The sequence below is a fragment of the Passer montanus genome, unplaced genomic scaffold, assembly GCF_014805655.1.
Source record: "Passer montanus isolate IOZ18808 unplaced genomic scaffold, ASM1480565v1 scaffold6, whole genome shotgun sequence".
In the NCBI taxonomy this organism is placed as follows: Eukaryota; Metazoa; Chordata; class Aves; order Passeriformes; family Passeridae; genus Passer; species Passer montanus.
The window spans coordinates 1,728,581-1,746,519 of record NW_024371037.1 but is presented as its reverse complement, the minus strand read 5'-3'; the positions used below and the strand labels follow the sequence as shown (position 1 = coordinate 1,746,519).

At 34.0% G+C, this 17,939-nt stretch overlaps 1 protein-coding gene across 6 annotated transcripts in view; it reads right to left on the bottom strand.

Annotated features, from left to right (window-relative positions):
• The window catches only part of TAFA5 (TAFA chemokine like family member 5), a 398,792-nt gene that overhangs the window by 171,825 nt on the left and 209,028 nt on the right, over positions 1–17,939 (bottom strand). For all 6 annotated transcript variants that reach the window (XR_005629591.1, XR_005629590.1, XM_039727010.1 and 3 more), the window contains one exon: positions 3,750–3,899. Coding sequence is in view for 4 of the 6 variants with exons in the window: in XM_039727010.1 (XP_039582944.1) it covers positions 3,750–3,899 (150 nt within the window). In the remaining 2 variants the exon portion in view is untranslated. The remainder of the gene's footprint in view (positions 1–3,749; positions 3,900–17,939) is intronic.

The window sequence follows — 17,939 nt, the reverse complement described above, 5'->3', positions numbered from 1 at the left end:
TGAATAAAAATTACATCATAACAAAACATACCAAGTATACATTATGACTCTCTGGGTGTAGAAATGAAGCAATCAACACTAAATCAAGCTTTAAATCAGGGTGAATATCGATGCCATTTTTTCAGAATACATTAGCAATCTGCCATAGTTAAAGACTGCTCAAAAAAATACAAATCAAATCAATCTCCTCCATCATATGGAAATATTTCAAGAAAATCTCTGTTCTTCATGTACTGCTCAGACCAAGTTCTAAACACTGTACTTCCATTGCTAAGAATTTCAGTTTTGTCTGTCTGACATTCACTGTGTTTCCTTTCTTAGCAAAACGCCTTCACTGATGCAGCAGTGGAAAGCAGAGTGGATTTTGATAATCAACTCAGGACTTACTCTAAGAGCAATGTTGACAAGTGCAATCTCACCCAATGTTTGTAAAGTTTAAGAGCCCTTAAATTACCTACTCCTTTTGCTGCAAGAATTGACACTTGGATTTCAAAGCTCCAGGAAATATACTACACAACTGAACATATTCTAAGGTACTTCTCTCCACTGAACATTGTAAAAATGGTAGCAAGGTACAACACAATCTATTTTAAGGTTGTAAAAATTACCAGCTTTGATACTGAATTCTTAAATCACTCTCTTGCTAGAAGATGCAACAAAATTGTTAGCTAATATTTTCTCACTATTGGATTAGCAGGACACACTTACTATGCCTGCTTCCTTCACATATGACTTTGCATTAAGGTCTAAGGTCCACCTTCACCATAGAAATAATTTCTTTAAAATCAAGACTATATAAGGAATGAAATGAAAAGAAACAAATTTTTGAGGGTTTTTTTGACAGCAAAAATAAATTGTCAAATAGCAATTATATACTAAACATCAACAGTAATACAGATGAAGAAAAACTTGCAAAAGTAGATTCTACATCTTATTTTAAGAAGCTCAGGGAAGGATTTATTTGTTTGTCTCAAAAATGGGTTTGTTTATAGTAAAAAAACAAAAACAAAACCCAACAATTATGTTTAGTTTTTGCATTCCTAAACCATCAGTGTTTGACTTAATATTGGAGACAAAATCAGCTTTCTGCTACATATTTTTATGTAGCATTCATGTCATGTTCAGAATAAAGCTTTAAGTAGTTGTGCTTGAAAAAAAATAATTCTAGAAATGTGGATAAAAATATGGAAGAATTCAGTGTTAATTCTTTAAAGTATGAACCTGGTAAATTCACAGATGGATACTTGTCAGTCAGTGGCCAATTTATCTGCCAGTTTTACTTGCAAGCAGGTTAGAGACAAGATAAAGTGCTTGTTTATTCTTTTCTTTATAATTGTGTTGATGTTATGTAAAACTAATTTTTTAACTTCATGAAAAAAATCTAGTCAAAGGTTTGACTTTTGCCTTCATTTTAGTCAAGAAACTTGATATACAGTTCTATGTATCACTAACCTTTTTGAGCTCTGATTAGAAAACATCCCCAACAGTGCTGAGGAAAACAAAGTAGCATGCCCTACATATCTTGTAGTTATTCTCAGCAAAGGCCTCAACATTCTAATTTTAAAAATTTCAGAAAATAATGAAGAACCATGTTATTATATTTTAATATGTCACAGAATCAAAGAACACCAGGTAGGAAGGGAACCTCAGGGATCATCTGGTCCAACCTTTTTAGGCAAAAATGCCAGTCCAGACGAAATGGCCCAGCACCCTGTCCAACTGAATCTTAACTGTACAATCCACCAGTTCCTTGGGGTGTTTCAAATGATGTTTTTTCTCATTTTGAAAAATTATCATTTTGTGTCTAATTGGAATATCCACAGAAGAAACTTGTACCCATTATCCCTCATCTTTTCCATATGACTCCTTGCCAGTGTTTAAAAAAAATAATTATGGTATATAGACACAAACGTTAAAGGGAAGCTTTATTTTTCAACTGATGAACTTCCCACTTATTTTTCAGACATGAAGTATTACATAAAGAAACTTCTCTGTCTACATGATCTCAAACCATGGATCCTGTCATTTAGTTCTCTGTTTTCATAAAATGATGATCAAGCACATTGAAAGCACAAGCAGAATTTGAAACAGATTTTCTTCATGAGTTTCCCCAATAAATAAGTAAAGAAAGAAAAAATATTTTCAAATATCAAATTAACTCAAAGCTTCCACATTTTGAAAACAATCTAATGTAATCATCAAAGGATGAGATGCAGTCATGTCTTCTTAGTGACATTTACATTCCAGCTAAGTTTCACCTTAAGACACTCACAGGTCTATCAAGGCAAGGCAGAAAAACAGTGTGTAACAGTGAATGATACATCTGACTTATCCTAGGGAGTTAAGATGAGACAAATTTCTCTGGTAAGGTCCCTTTTGCTCTTTATTGGGTATAAAGAAAAACTGGAGTTGCTAGCAGCTACCTTTGGATACCCAAGTTACAGCAAATCAATCTAACCATAGGCCAAAACTGACGGGCGAAAAATTATGTTTTGTTCCCATTAGCTAGTGCAAAATTCTTTTTTTTTTCCTTAGAACTTTGCTGTTTTAAAATAGGAAATATATGCTGAATATTTTAATTGGTAGTAAGCATTTTTCCTAAAGTCGCAACTATAAATGACACAATAAAATCATTCCTTTCTTGAGCAATTATATGTTATGATCTAACAATAAAACATGAAAGGAGAACTACTGGATATAGTATTATACTATGAAAGAGACAGCTAAGAAACTATCTTGCAGAATACTGAAAACAGTGAAAGAAAAATGCAAAAATAGAATGTGCATGATGTTCCATATTTAGCTTTGTGGGTTGGCTCTGAAATCTCCTTTTGAGCTGTCTTTGATAATCATTGGTAAGACCAAATTCTGAGGCAACAGTAGGGCATTCTCCACAATATTTTTATGTGAGGACTTAAACCAGCCAGTATTCAAAGCTAATCCATATTTATTATAGTTCTCTACATAAACACTTTTTTTTTTACTTTTGTTAATGGAGACCAGACCTGATCAAAACATATAATTCCACATCATTATTTTCAATATGTCTCCAATTTCATTTTTAATATTAATGCTTGCTAAAAGCCCTGCAAGGCAGACCTCTTTTGAAGACTCTCCCACTGTTAACATAATAGAGAATTTCATTTGTCTCAAAAAATTATTTCAAAGTGAAACTTTCTCATACCTCCCTGTATGTGAGCAGTTTTCCAGCTACACGCTATCAGTGCATCTGCAGTGAATCATACAGAATATCATTTTAAAGAGAGAAGAAATACTGGACATGTGATGTATATTCAGATACTGTATTCCAATTTTAGCATCAGTGCTTTCTTCAACAGCATTAAAAATCACACAGGAGCAGTCACATTAGCCTCCCAGTGGCATAAGACCTTTGAGGCTTGCTTGCTGCATTTTTTTAAAGTTTTAAGGAATAAAAAGTGAGGAAAAAAGAATGCTGTTTCACTGCTGATTCTGTAATCACATGAAGAATATAACAGTACCATGCCCTTAACATTCAACTGCCTATCAAGGTAAAACAAAAGCGGAATTTCCAATGGAAAAAAAATGTAATTGTGATATCTATACTATTAGTCAGTTCAACCCTTTGGTTGAATTTCAATGCTATTGCCATTGTGAGCTGGGACAACATGAACATTTATTCTATAGAGTTTTATGGTTTCTTGGGGTTTTTTTATGAGACACCACTCTTGTATTGGCAGAAACTGATTGAATAGATTTTTGCTTCTTACCATCAACACACGCTGGCCTTGCTCTTGTTGTACCGGCAATCTGTCCTTTTTTACATGCACAGCGAGCTGTTTGTCGGGCTATAGTCCTTCGGGGCTGACTGCTATCTCTGTCCAAAGTAACAATCTCACATGTACCTGCAGCCAGCTGACCTGGAAAAAAAACCAGCAACAGGTACCAGAGTCACTGAATGCACTACAGGAAATCTATTACAGCCAAATAGAGCCACGGCCCTAAGTCACAGCAGACACTGCACAACGAATGGGCAGCCAGCCGATGGATATAATAAAACTGAGATGACATACAATTTTTCTTTGTGGTGGACATATGAAAACCCTGCACACTGGTTCTGTCAGAAAATTATTATTGTTCTGTAAAAGCCAGAGAGTTGAGGTTACACAGGTTACTTTTACTTATGTTGGCTAAGTAAAGGAACAAACTTTCATGACAATGAAAGTGTATACATACTTCCAGAAAAGAAATTATAAAGAATACAAAAGCAAATAAAAACTTCCCCAAATTTCCATGAATACAATAAAGTCCTAAGTGCTTTGTGTGTTGCTTTTGAAGGAAAAAGCCTTTCAAAGCATGCCCACATTTGACAAACTGTCAGTCCTTTGGCTCTTGCTTCATCTAAATTGAAAGGTAATTAATTCTCTTCCTGACTTATATTTGATGTAGCTGTTATTTTCTTTTCTTTTTTCTTTTACTAAATTTACTATGTAACTGTCAAACGGCTTGAATGACACCACCCCCTTAGCTCAGTAATTACTTCCTTTTAATTGACTTTTCCAATATAGGTAGCTTTTACTAAATACTAAATAAATCCACACCACCTAATTCTGAATTTGGACTATACTATGAGAAAAAAACCCAAAAAGTTAAAAAAAATATTTTATAAAGAACATTACTTTGAAGTTAATGTTACACTTTTAAAGCAATGCACTTCCTCATGTAGAATCAATAATAGCCTAGTAGTATACCAAAATACTACCTTTTACAGGTAGGAAAGATACATTCTTGAATTTCAATGTATAGAAAGACCAAAAACAAATTCCCAACTACCACTTTGCATTACATATAATTTCTAGTGTTTATAGTGCAGTAGTAAACATGTGCAACACCATCTGCAAATCACAAGCTTTCCATGTTTTAGTTTTTATTAAAACAAAAAACAAAACAAAACCAAAAACAAAAAACCAAGAAAAAATTCTTATTGTTTTTAGAAAAAAATGCAGTTTAAATAACATTGACACTAAATCATTTTATGCTGAAGAAATAAAAAGAGAAAAAAGCAAAAATTCTATTTTAATATCAAAACTAAAAAAATAAAACCAAGTCAACCTGAAATATATATGAATGGACTTTAAGTCAAAAGGTGCAATGCTATTTTTCTGTACTCCTTTCTTTTTTTCATTCAGAATACAAGTTTACCCAGTCTATTCTTCTCAGAAGCATAGCATTCCTCTCTTTCTCTTAAAATGCTTGTTGTGTGGAACAGCAAAATATTGCAGACTGTCACCAGCATTGTGTCTCGTTCTCTGCTAAGGCACCTGAATTTTATGTTTCTGTGACTCTTACACTGAAGTGAATTACAAAATGGCAAAAACAAAGATCTCAAGGATGGGTATGGAACAAGGTACTACAAATTCATGCAAATATATGATATATGTAAATAATATACATTAGGCTTACACTTATAAACACATATATTATATTCACAGTAGTGAACATTATCACCCCGGTATTTAATGGCTGCTGGCAACTAGACTCATGAGCTATGGTCAGTCCTGCGTTTCTACTCTTTTCCACCCAGTCTGTTAGTAAAAACATCTGAGGATAAACATATTAATTAGAGGACTTTTACTCTGTTATATGCTGCTTTTTTATTTTGTTCATTCAAAAACACTGGATTAGATGCAAAGCTTTAGCAAGAAAGATAGTAGCACATAATTTTCTAGAAAAAGACAAGGCAGATCCAGCTACACTCAAACATGTGGAACTGGAAAAAAAAAAAAAAAAAAAAACCAAATCATTTGCTAATATGTTTCATTCAGGATTGTAGGAGATGTATTGCTCCTAAGGAATATAGCTGTCTTGGTAGATCATGTAAAAAAAAAAAAGGATAATCAGAAGTGTATTTAGATCCTGATGCCTTAGGCCACAAAAAAGTGGAAGCACAAATAAGGCATGTAAGTGTACAGGTTTCCATACTCTCTACTATTTCTTTCATTAAAAGCTATGATAAATCATACAATGTAGGCAAATAATTGTATAAACTCTCATTTCAGAGGAAAGGAACCAGACTTACAGCACAGTGAAGGCAAATAATGACTACACTCAGAGAATAAAAACAATGAAGCTCTACGTCAAAATAATTTGTGAAGGCAATGAGTTTTCCAGAGACTGCAAGCAATGAGTATCAATAAGAACAGCTAATGGTATTTTCTGCTTTTGAACCTGTAGAATTTTAGTTCTGCTCTGGTTTTTAGAAATGATAATTTCTTCCAGGCATAGTGACCTAATTTTCTTTATGAATTTTTTTATTTATGAAATCTAGGATACATACACAAGAGCAATTGCTATACAATTTTGTCTGTTGCTTTTCTTTTTTTCTATAGCAGAAGAAAATTGTAAGCTGTTGTAGAGCTACAAGAGCTCTTACATATATGACATAAATATTTGCTCCTGATTGTGTCACAGGCTGCAAAGATTGCAAGCATTTTGAACACTGTAGCAGAGAATACACCCAGTGCTACTTGGTTTTAGATGGCTGTAAAGCATGAAATGTTTTAGTTAAGGTTATGGAAGGCCATCTCCAGAGAAAGAGTCATCCTGTGTAAAACATGTCCTCTCTGTCTTTCATTAGGTAGAAGATAAGTCTACAGGAGTGCACTTAGATGACGTGTGCTACATTGGCTTTTTAATTTAATCTAGAAATATAAGGTACAAAGTAATAGAACTAAATGAATATGCTTTTTGCAAGTACTGAATTGCAAAAATTAGGATACCTTTCATTTTCAGGGAAGTTAACACAGTGACCTCTTTCAGAGATGTTAATGAAAAAAGGCTGTTCCTTGGTGAGCCTCTGAACATGCTCCACTTCACTCCTAAAGCCAGAGAAGAAATCTCAAGGCAGAATGGCTGAAGTTTCACTGGAGGTTTTCCAGCTGAGAGATTAGGTGCCACAGTCCATGAACAGTCATAAAGGCTCCACACTTTCATTATATTTTCTTTATGTACTTGCAACATACAAAGCAACTCATCTCCCTCTAACCTAAACAAAATAATCTTGGTGGAAAAAATTAAAAGCATCATTAAAGAATAGAGTCATACTAGCTTTGTCTAAAAGTTTTCTTCCAAGAAAATTTTTACTGTTTTATAAACCAAACATGATGATTATTTCAGAAGTATCATAAAACTGGAGCTTTCCAAGATAATTAGTAGATTTTTTTTGTTGTTCTTACTGTTATTATATAGATATGTATATGCAAATATATTAAATATTTATTTTATAATTTTAATCCAATAATTAAGACCTCACTGGCAATTTGTTTGATTTTGTGTTGTCACCATCTGGTTACTAAACAGAGAAAAGTTTCAGTTCTTTAATGCTCTTTTATAGTGTAGCACTGCATTCTTAAAATGCCAGTAGATTTCTCTCCACTCTCTCCCATCACAAACACAAATGCTTCTATATGGAATTATTTCAGAAAAAGGGAAAAAACACAGGATTCTGAATAAAAAAATGCAATCAGAGTAAACAAAAATAAAAAAATGAACAACTTTTAGAATTTTAAGTAAAACAAGACTGTGCTCTTGGCTTGTATCTTGAAAATGTTTACAGTAACTGCTGTATACATCACTTTTCTGGGTCTTTTTCTAAATGAGGTCTGCTTGTGATCAGTCCTCAAACTGCTCTTTGCAAGACTTACATGGAAGTGTAGGAATCATGAAAAGCTCAAAAACAAAAGGCATTATTCATGTTTACCACTAAGACTCTTCTGTAAACTAAATGTTATTGTTGAAAGAACAAAGATTTTGAAAGATCTATATTTTCTGCAATAGTTAAAAGCCTTAAATGATGGATATATTTGTATTACATGGAGGGTACTTGGGATAATATTTTAATTTTCTGTGGCTAAAAATATTTCTGTTATTCAATGGGAAATAAAAATCTAAATAATCCACATTAACTACAGCAATCAAGTTACAGATTTTTTAAAAATTTATGCTTATTGCAAAGCTGAAGGTTTTACCTTTAATCCATTTAAAGAAACAAAATCAAATTATGAACTAATGGAATCTGCAGGTATAGTGAAAGTAAGTCTTGATCTAAATATACAGACTTTTCCAGGGGTTTAGATTTCATGTTCATCCAGAAAACCTACTTGTGATTTGTACATGCAGGCTTATATTATAGTTTCAGTGAACAATTTTTCCATGCATCACCAATTTGATGCCTAGCAACACAAGCTCTTTTAGTTTAAAATGCATTAAGTTAGATGGTATTAAAATTCTTGGCTGGATTCAGATATGCTTTTGTCAGTGAACACAATGCAGGAGTTGTTTCAAAATCAGATCATAGGAATACATTCAGTAGTTTTCTATTACAATATTGAAGTTTTTCTGACAACAGAGCCATGCCAACTCCTGAGCAGAGCTGAGGATCAACAATTCCTACAGAAGTAAGGGGGAACTGAAGTACTTAGTGTCACTCATTATCTGCATTTTGACATTAACCTGAGTAACAAATACTTAAAAATAATTCAATTTAAAATATAAAAAGCATATGGGTAAGGGGAACTCAATTTTTTGTCATATATGCTTGCTTCCTCAAAGAAAATGTCCTGAAAGATCTCTTACACTGGACATGATCCAATTCCAGACAGTCCAATTACCTTTTCTTTTTAAACTTTAGTTCATAATGAGGGAGATTTTGCAAGGAATTGGTTTGCCTCAAAGAACTACATTCATGTTTAAACTGCAATAGTAGAATTTGTGAAAATCCAACTAGCATTAAATAAGAAACAACAGCTTCTACAATGTTTCTGGGGGGAAAAATGTATTTAAAATAAAGTAATAAAGTAAATTAGAGTAGAATTGGCACAGCAAGTATGGGGAAAAGTTTTTCAAATCAATCAGCAGCATTTGAGAATAACTAACAAATAAGAATATTGTTTCCATTGTTAATTTATGTGATACAAAGGCATTTCAATTTTTCAATAGATTACATTTAAGGAAATAAGTTATTTCCCTTTCCTCTTTTCAAAGTCAGTGACATTAGAAACATTTGTTTCCAAGATGGTTCATATATTATTTTGGACCTTATATTAATTTCATTGAAACAAATGTTGTGTCTGTTTAAGTAACAAGGCTACACAAAACAATTCTTCATGCTAGGAGAATTAGACAACCTCTTTAAAACAGTCTCTACCGGTTTTTCTTGAGGGTATGATTATGTTGTCAGCAGAAGACGAGACTAATGTTACTGAAACAAAAAAATAATTAATTTGGATAATCCTAATCTACTGGCGTAACCCACAGGTGTCCAGTAGGGTAAAAAGCAATACAGTTTTTTTCCAAAGATTCCTTACATTTACTTCATTACAGGTTCAGAGTCATACTTGATGAGAGTCAACATTACAATGTGACCTTTGTAGCTTCTCAGTCTTAAAAGGAGTGATTTTAAATTTTAGTGGTATTAAAGAAGAATATGTGTCTTAAAAGGTGTGGCTTGTGTGCCCATTTTATGAAAAAAAAAATCCCTGTAGAACTTAATTAGGTAATATTTATGAATAATGAGAAAAATATGATTAATGCCTTCTCCTTTAAACACTTAGTTTACATATTTTTCAGAGTTCCACTGCAATGAAACAGTACATTATGTCCCCCTAGTAATTACTAATCTTACTGCAATTTTCAGACTACCACTTAGCCATCTCAAGCACATAAACAGCACAGACATTAGGAAAATAGTTTTCAGCTCCTCCATTCTGAAATAAGCAGTAAATTTTAATTAAGATAGATCCTAGTCTTCCAAGTAGTTGCACAGGAAAGAAAATCAAGTCTGTAGAGATTCAAGATACATTCAGGGCCCATTTTGAGATTTCATTTTTTTCCCAGATAAGAGTAATGCCCTAACTTATTGCACCTGATACTGCTATTGCATGTAATTGCTTAATGTTTTGTTGTATAATTAAGAATAATCTCCCACATATCTGACTATTAAAAACACAAAAGACAAAAAAATAAATGTAAAACCCAACTGCAGTAAAAACAAACTGCAAGATTTCAGATTCCAAATGGAATTCTCAATCAGAATTAGTACACAAAGGGAAATTCCAGACCAGAAAAAGATCAAAAAGTCAAGGATGTATGAATAAATGTGGAAACAAGTCATTTGTACATAGGAACCTAGTTCTAACCAATTTTTCCTCCTTTATTACTTTAAAAAATATTTCATACTGCATATGTAGAAATAAGGTGTTTGAGTCTTTTTTCTTTAACTAATTTCTGCCTCTGTGTAAGTCAGTGTGAACTGCAAATCTCAGCTCCACAGAGCTGCTCCAAGGAGGACCTGCAGCTCCAAGGGGTTGGATAATTGCTTCTGGAGGCTTCGATTGGTTACAAAAAGGAAATAACTGCAGGAACTCAGGATTGAACAAAGCTTTGCTTATTTGCATAAGCCAGGTAGTATTACTTTCCTAAAAATAGTAGAAGATGTTAAAAAAAAAAAAAAAAAAAAAAAAAAGAAAAAAAAAGGCAAAAGAAAATTAAAATGAAAAAGCAAAAAAAAAAGTAAAAAAATAAAATCCTTCCATGTCTTTACCAGTCTCTACATGTAAAATAAACCTAGTCTGTTTATAAAACAAACAGGATAGCCATAGGGGAAAAAATGTTATTGGAGGGATGCTGATATTCCTCTTGAGAAAGACAGGAATAAAAAGCACAGGTTTGTCTAAAAAGCTACTGACATTTGTTGGAGCCAGAAGCTGTATGTCAGGAAGGAACAAGTCTGTTGTGTTAGCAAAATATGTCACTGCAGGGAGCATGAAATCAGTTTGAAAGAACATGCAGATAAAGTCATATATCAGAAGTAGATATAATGTAGCTGCTCAGGTAAACAGTGTTTTTAACTTCTCAGGCTTTCTTTTCTACTATCAAACCATTACTCTAGGATTACCTGATTGCTATTCTAGCAGGATTTGAAAACTACTTACAAATGAACAGCCTTTAAAAAGTCATCATACAAATACCCATCCTACTTGTATCAAAATATGATACAAGCAAGATTCTGAGTTCAACAGCAGGTTTTGGGTAATATTTGGTCAATTAAGGGCCATATAGAAAGAACTAACATACTGAAATTTTGTTTTATTGAATTCCATTGGTATGTGTCAGTCCTTAAACTGCAGAAACAATAACCCCAAAGTCTAACCACCATCCACCAGGAACAAAGTTATACCCCATGCAAAAAGAACTGTGTCATTATTCCATGCCTGTAGCAGTTTTCAGAACCTGAAGGCCAAACTAGGCAGCTAAAGACAACAACTACCTAACACTATCCAGCCTTATTAACATGCCATATGCTAACTCATACCTATGTATGAAAAAAAATTCAAATTATGAAAATTTTCTGTCATTTTTGTAGGACAAATATTATCACAGTAAATAACCTACTCTCCTGTTAAGTAGGTCTAAATGATTTCTTTAAAATAAGGCTGTTTATTTTCACTACTGCCTGTAACATTACTCTTCCCTTTTCACAAAAGACTATGACAAAAAACCTTAAATTCACAAAAGACTACGACGAAAAACCTTAAAACAATTTCTTTCTAGTAATGGCATGGAAATGCAGTTGTTTTTTTGGTAATCTAGATGGCAGGCTTACCCTGAAGTCACTACATAGCAGACAAAATGTTCTAGTAGCTAAGGCAATTATTTTGCCATCTTTTTTGTTTACGGAAGAAGTCCATAAACATTCTCCATTTAAAATAAATTCTCTCAAGACTTGGTTATGCTGCACTTGCTGTGAACATATAGGTACAACAGCTCACACATAACCACACAGAAATATAAACTTATCTCAGGAACACAGCAAAAGTAAACACTGGGAAAAAAAGAAAAGAGGAAATGAGAAAAAAAAAAAAAAGCAGCTCTGAAGTAGAACAGTATCTGTATCCAAGAAGAAAACAAATTTCAACAATTTTTAATGTCTTACTATACCTGAGAAGAAGTAGTCCCACTGAAAATATATGACATTAATTAGAAGTATTATGGATGAATCCAAACAGGGAGAATTTGCATCTCTTTTAGTGTGTCTGCAGTGATCATAAAGGAAGTTTATGGGGCATGTGTTCAGCTAATCTGGATGCTAGCATGAGTGCTCAAATCAAGCACATCATCAGGACCAGAGCAGAACAGCTCATACCTGCTGTGTCTGCTGTTTCTTCTTGCTTTGCTCCCACTGTTGTCCCTGATCCCACCAGAGCAGTGGAGCAGGGCTCAAGAAGTAACTGCAGGAATTCAGGATTGAATGGAGCAGGGCTCAAGGAAGGCCCTCATTCAGAGGCTGTGCTGAGCCCATGGCTACATGCAGCACACAAGCCCCACTACTGCAGGCACAGCACCAAGGTTAGAGTTAAAAAGACAGATATAGTATGTAAAAGAAATACATCCTTTCTGTTAGGCTAATGAAAAAGTTCAGGTCCAAACAGAAGGAGTGAACTTCAGACCAGGCTCCTTAACTGATTAATTTGAGTGATGGCTTTCATTTGAAAGGTTTGGGAACAAGGTTTTACGCAAGTATGACAGAGAAGCAGGAGTATGCTGGCTATTATTCTCAGATGTTCTGCAGACTTGGAGGAGTGATTTTCTATCTGGGCCAGCTTCACTGCTGCATTTTCCATTTTTATCTGTTTTGCTCAAAATGACTTATGAAACAGGTGCATGCCGAAATGAAAAGTTTTCATGGATAAAATCCATGATTTTTATATCCTTATTTCTAGTCCTCCAAGAATATAACCATTTATGGGATAAGATTCTCTTCTGCACAACTCAGAGGAGGGTGTCAGAAAGAGAGTTTTTAAGTTGCTCATGTATCCAAGGCTACCCAAAGAGAGAGAAGTTAACGAGGACGACTGTCATCCCACCCACCTTTACCAATCAGTAAAGGACTCAAGATTAGAGACATACACAATATCTCCTCCTGTGTCCCACTAACCAGGAACAATACCTTCCATTTACACAACTAAGTGTTCAACCATTGCACACTCGCAACTCTATTATTTCAACTCTACAACATATAGAGGGAGTCCTGCTTAAAGAAAGTACATCATGTATATTCACACTAGGTGCAGAATTAATCTCGAGTTACTGAAAACCTGAAAATATTTTAATTATTTTAATATTTAATATTTTAAAATATTTTAACTGTACAAATTCATTTTTTCTGGACTTAGTGGCTGCAAAATAAACACAAATAAATCTATCAACAGAAGCAAAAATTATATGGTATGATATGTGTTCATATCATAGAAGACAATGTCACAAAGTCTTTATACACTGATGACCTTTTAAAAAACTTTAACTGAATCTTTATTAGTATTATTATTCCCTCTAAAGCAAGGTCCATCTTTTTATGTACTGCTTATCAGTTTTACTAGCTAATAAAAAGTTAAATTATGCCATCAATTTCCCAATGAATGCCTAATAAATAATACTTCCTTAGTTCAAGGTCCTCAATAAAAAGGAACAAAAATGAAGCCTGACACCATTTTGCTCAGCATTTTGATGAACTGAATTTGCTATTACTCATGGTGTACCATCATAAAATATGTTTTCTAAGATGTAGAATAGACTGTAGTTCAGTTTTCTAAACACAAGCAAACTTGCATAAATCTACACACATGTACACATACAGGTATTCTTCACAGAAGGGAGTGAAGATTATCCATTGAAGGCATTGCTTCTGATGTTGACCATAAGATATAAGCAATTTTCCATGGTTCCTCACACAATACTGTTATACTAATAACACAGAGTGGATCATTAAGCCTGCTCTTTATCATACCATAGTTAATGGTGCAATATCTTTACTTTAAAAAATACAACTTTAAGTCCAGCCCAGAGAAAGAATTCATAGCAGAAACTACCGTGTAAGAATTCCCACTTATTTCTAAGGCAGTGCAAAAATAAAAAAGCCAGGTCTGAGTCTGGTGCTGACTATACTTTGCATTGCTTGTTCCCATCTGCCTGCTAGAGCTTTAACACCACAGTGCTGACTGCAGACCATGTTTCAGTGTTCTGAGTGTGTCTGGTGGATGACACTAAATTTTCCTCTTAAATTTGAGATTAAGTGCATCAGAAACCATTATAGACTATATTCCATATTTCATCAGCTAAGACTCTAATAAGAAATGCTAAGATGTGAGATTTGATCAACTCCATGGGTCACACTGAAGTAGCACCGACCAGTATTTTCTGAAAACTCTCAAGGTAAAGAGCACTGAGTGCAACTAAATGCTGCTTCTCAAACAGAGGAAAAGCTGAAGGAAAACAGTTAACATAATGGAGAAGCATTAGCATTTTCTGCCTTCCTATTGGTGAATATATTTCAGTTGTTTAGATTAGTGGTACTGATATTGTGCTCCCGTGGTAATGGCATGTAAGCAGGAGAAAGTATAAAACTCACAGAGAGGAGAATGATCCCACAGGGATGAGTAACACAGCAGTAAAGCAAGATTTATTGAATGAATGTTTGCACTCACCAGATGTAATAAAACTTGAATGATATCAAGCAACTAATGTACATATATGAGATATACATAGTCATGTTGATCACTTATGGCCTGCCCTTCTTATTTTAATTTTCCCAATGGCAATATAGAAACCCGAATGAAAACTGAGGATAAGCTGATACGAACAAGAACAGAAAAGCTAGCAATAATATTTCATTAAAAAAGTGTTTCTGAAAGGCAATATAACCTTTTATCTAAATGCCTCAAATCCAAAATGTATTAGGTTCAAATAAAATAAAGTTATTTTAATAAGGTATAGGTAATCAGAATTTATACAGCAACAGCTAAAGAGAGAGAGATTACGACACTAAGACAAATCCAATCGTTCAGATCAAAGATTGGGCAGGCTATCTCTACAGAATATAGGCCAACACAAGTATGTATTACCTAAGGGGCAAGTAAGTGTAGTGAACTGAATGATTAATCACAGCTGTAACTATGCATCACATTATTTGTGTATATGTTGATGCATAAACATGGATATTTTGGTCTGATATGAGGTGGACAACAGCAGAGGGACACTAATTTTGTAATAAAGAGAACATCAAAACCACATTGCGCGAGACATGAGCCTATTTATATACAGAAAGCAGTGACTCTGTTTTTTATCATTTAACTTAAGGAATGTATTAAATAATGATTACATAGTCTTGGTTCTAAACAGAAGTGGCAATCAAAAGACAAGGATTCCATTTCTGAGGTTGTCATATATCTTCTGTACTAGCTAACCATTTTGCTGTCATTAACAGGATTATAGAACACTGTTTGCAGTGAAACTACACCAGCATCAAACTCTCAGTAGCCCAAAGCTGAAGCCATAAGGATGCGGTATTTATCAAAATTCAGTTCTTCTAATCTGCTAAAACCTAATGAATTAAAGAACAATCCTTCCCTAGTCTTAAGTGAAAACAGTAGTATATTTTCTGTACAACATGAATCTTTTCACAATGACTAATCCCATTCCCAATAAAATCAATGGACGTTTTATCACTAACTACATGGACCAAAAAAAAAAAAAAAAAAAAAAAAAAAAAAAAAAAAAGCAGCATAAGTTTCCACACTCCCAGCACCAGTCCTTTAGTAAATTTGTGTTACATCTTAAATAACTGTCATTCTAACCAAGGACATATGTCAAATGAATGACTTTGTATGTACCACAAGTCATGCAGCAGCTCAGAAGGTGCCCCAAGATCAGGAGGCAGAGGTGCAGGTAAAACCAGAGGCACAATTGTTCAGCGGTGCACTTAGCTATGCACTGTATGACAACTCTATTGTCTTTTTTTTTTTTTTTTTTTTTTTTTTTTTTTTTTTTTTTTTTACTAGATAACCTCTAGGCACCCATTCCAACTTAAATCATTCTGTGATTAAATGATTATAATAATGTCCCAGAACAGAATACACTAGCATACACTGCGGGTATAAACAAGTACACACAGTATCTATACTCTTGTATGCACAGCTGTTGACATTTTAGTCTTTAAAACATCTTAGACACACCACATCTATTCTAGTAGACAGTTTCTTTTGCTACTGCTTCCCAATTTCAGATATTAGTATCAATTTTCTGTAACACAACTTATCTATTGAGATAAGTGTATTCCAAAGTTATTACAATGAATACCTGCTTTCTGGTATCTTCAATCATATGAAGCTGGTCACTATTGGAGAAGAAAATGCAGTAATAGATTCAAAGACTTAATAAGAGTAAAGTATACAAATACAGTATTTCTGAAATGCTAAAATCCTTAAGAGAATACAGAACTACATGTATCAATGATCTAAATACTGTATATATGTAGTATCTGTATGCATAATGCAGAATATAAATCATGAATACCTAGAAAATGTAGCAGTGTACTCTCCAAAAATTTAGAGATGCACAGATCCAGATTTAGTCTGTCCAGATCCCTCTGTAGAACCTTCCTACCTCTCAGCAAATAGATAGTCCCACTCAGCTTGGTGTCCTCTGTGAATTTACACTTGATCCCATCATCCAGATCATCAATAAAGACACTGGACAGAGCTGGCCCAAACAGATCTCTGGGAGACACCACTAGTGATAAGCTGCCCCCTGGATGCAATGCCATTCACCACCATTGCCTGGGACCAGCCATCCAGACAGCTCTTAACCCAGTAAAGGAGCTACCTGTGGGTCACCAGCTTTTCCAGAATGCCATGGAAAATGGCATTTAATGGTTCCCTTTTCCACTTCCTACTAATTAGGTTTTTCACCAGGCCTAGCAGTAAAGATAAAAATAAAAGTCAAGACTGTATTTGTTGCTTAACCCTTCATATAAACTTATGCATTGTCAGGCAAATGTTATAAAACCTAAGCAGCCTTTCTCCTTTCTTTAAAACATTACATAACTCATATCTTGTATTCTCTCCTACAGAGTTGTATGGTGGTTGCTGAGATTTTGTATATACATTTCTTACATACATAAATTTCATGGCTTTACACACAAACACAGATGCATATCCCACCCTATCCTGTCCTGGGATAAGCCATGTCTCAAGTTCTTTTGCCTCCCTCATATTATAAAATCCACTGATAATAGTTACTGCATGATCAGTATGCAACTGGGGAAAAAAAAAAAGAAACAGTAAAAAAGAGAAAACTCTCAAGCTGTCTAGGCAACCAATCCTTTACACATTGCAACAACTTTCAAGTAAAGAGACTTCCCTGGAGTTGGTGAAAAATTAGAATCTTTGCCAAAGTCCCTTGGTGACAAAGGAAACAGATTTTGATATTTAAGCCCTAAACACAAAGTAGAACCAGCAAAACATAAAAGAAAACAAATCTATTTAATAATCTGATCAATTTTACCTTCCATTTTTCCAGTGATGGGGCTGTATCCAATGACAATGTAAACATTTTAGTTTGCACAATACAAGAAACACAACAGAAGAGTGTAATTAGTGCTGGAAAGACATTCTTGAGGAAGTACTTTGATTTCAAAAGACTGTTGTAGTGATTGTCACCCCTGCTGTGCTTGGATTCTCTCTTGATGTGCATAAAGTGTGAATGCAGAATGCATTATTATGAAACTCACTCGTCCTTGCATTTGTGTGCTCATTGCTTTGCCATCTTGTGGTAACCAAAAATAGAAACCTACAGAGCAGCATATAATTCACACTAGAATAATGCTGCTGTATTTTTTAATGAATTCTTCCATGCACTTGCTGAAAATCTACAACTCAAACCATGTTCTGCATTTTGTCATTTATTTAACAAATGCACAGTCATTTTCCTTTTAAGATTGAGATCACTGGAAAATACAAACTCTTGTCTAAACATTAAAAATAAGAACAAACATTAAATGATTTAATGCTGCATCAATGACTTCCAAAGAACTTTCCAAAATACACTACAAGATCTTTTGTTTAAAG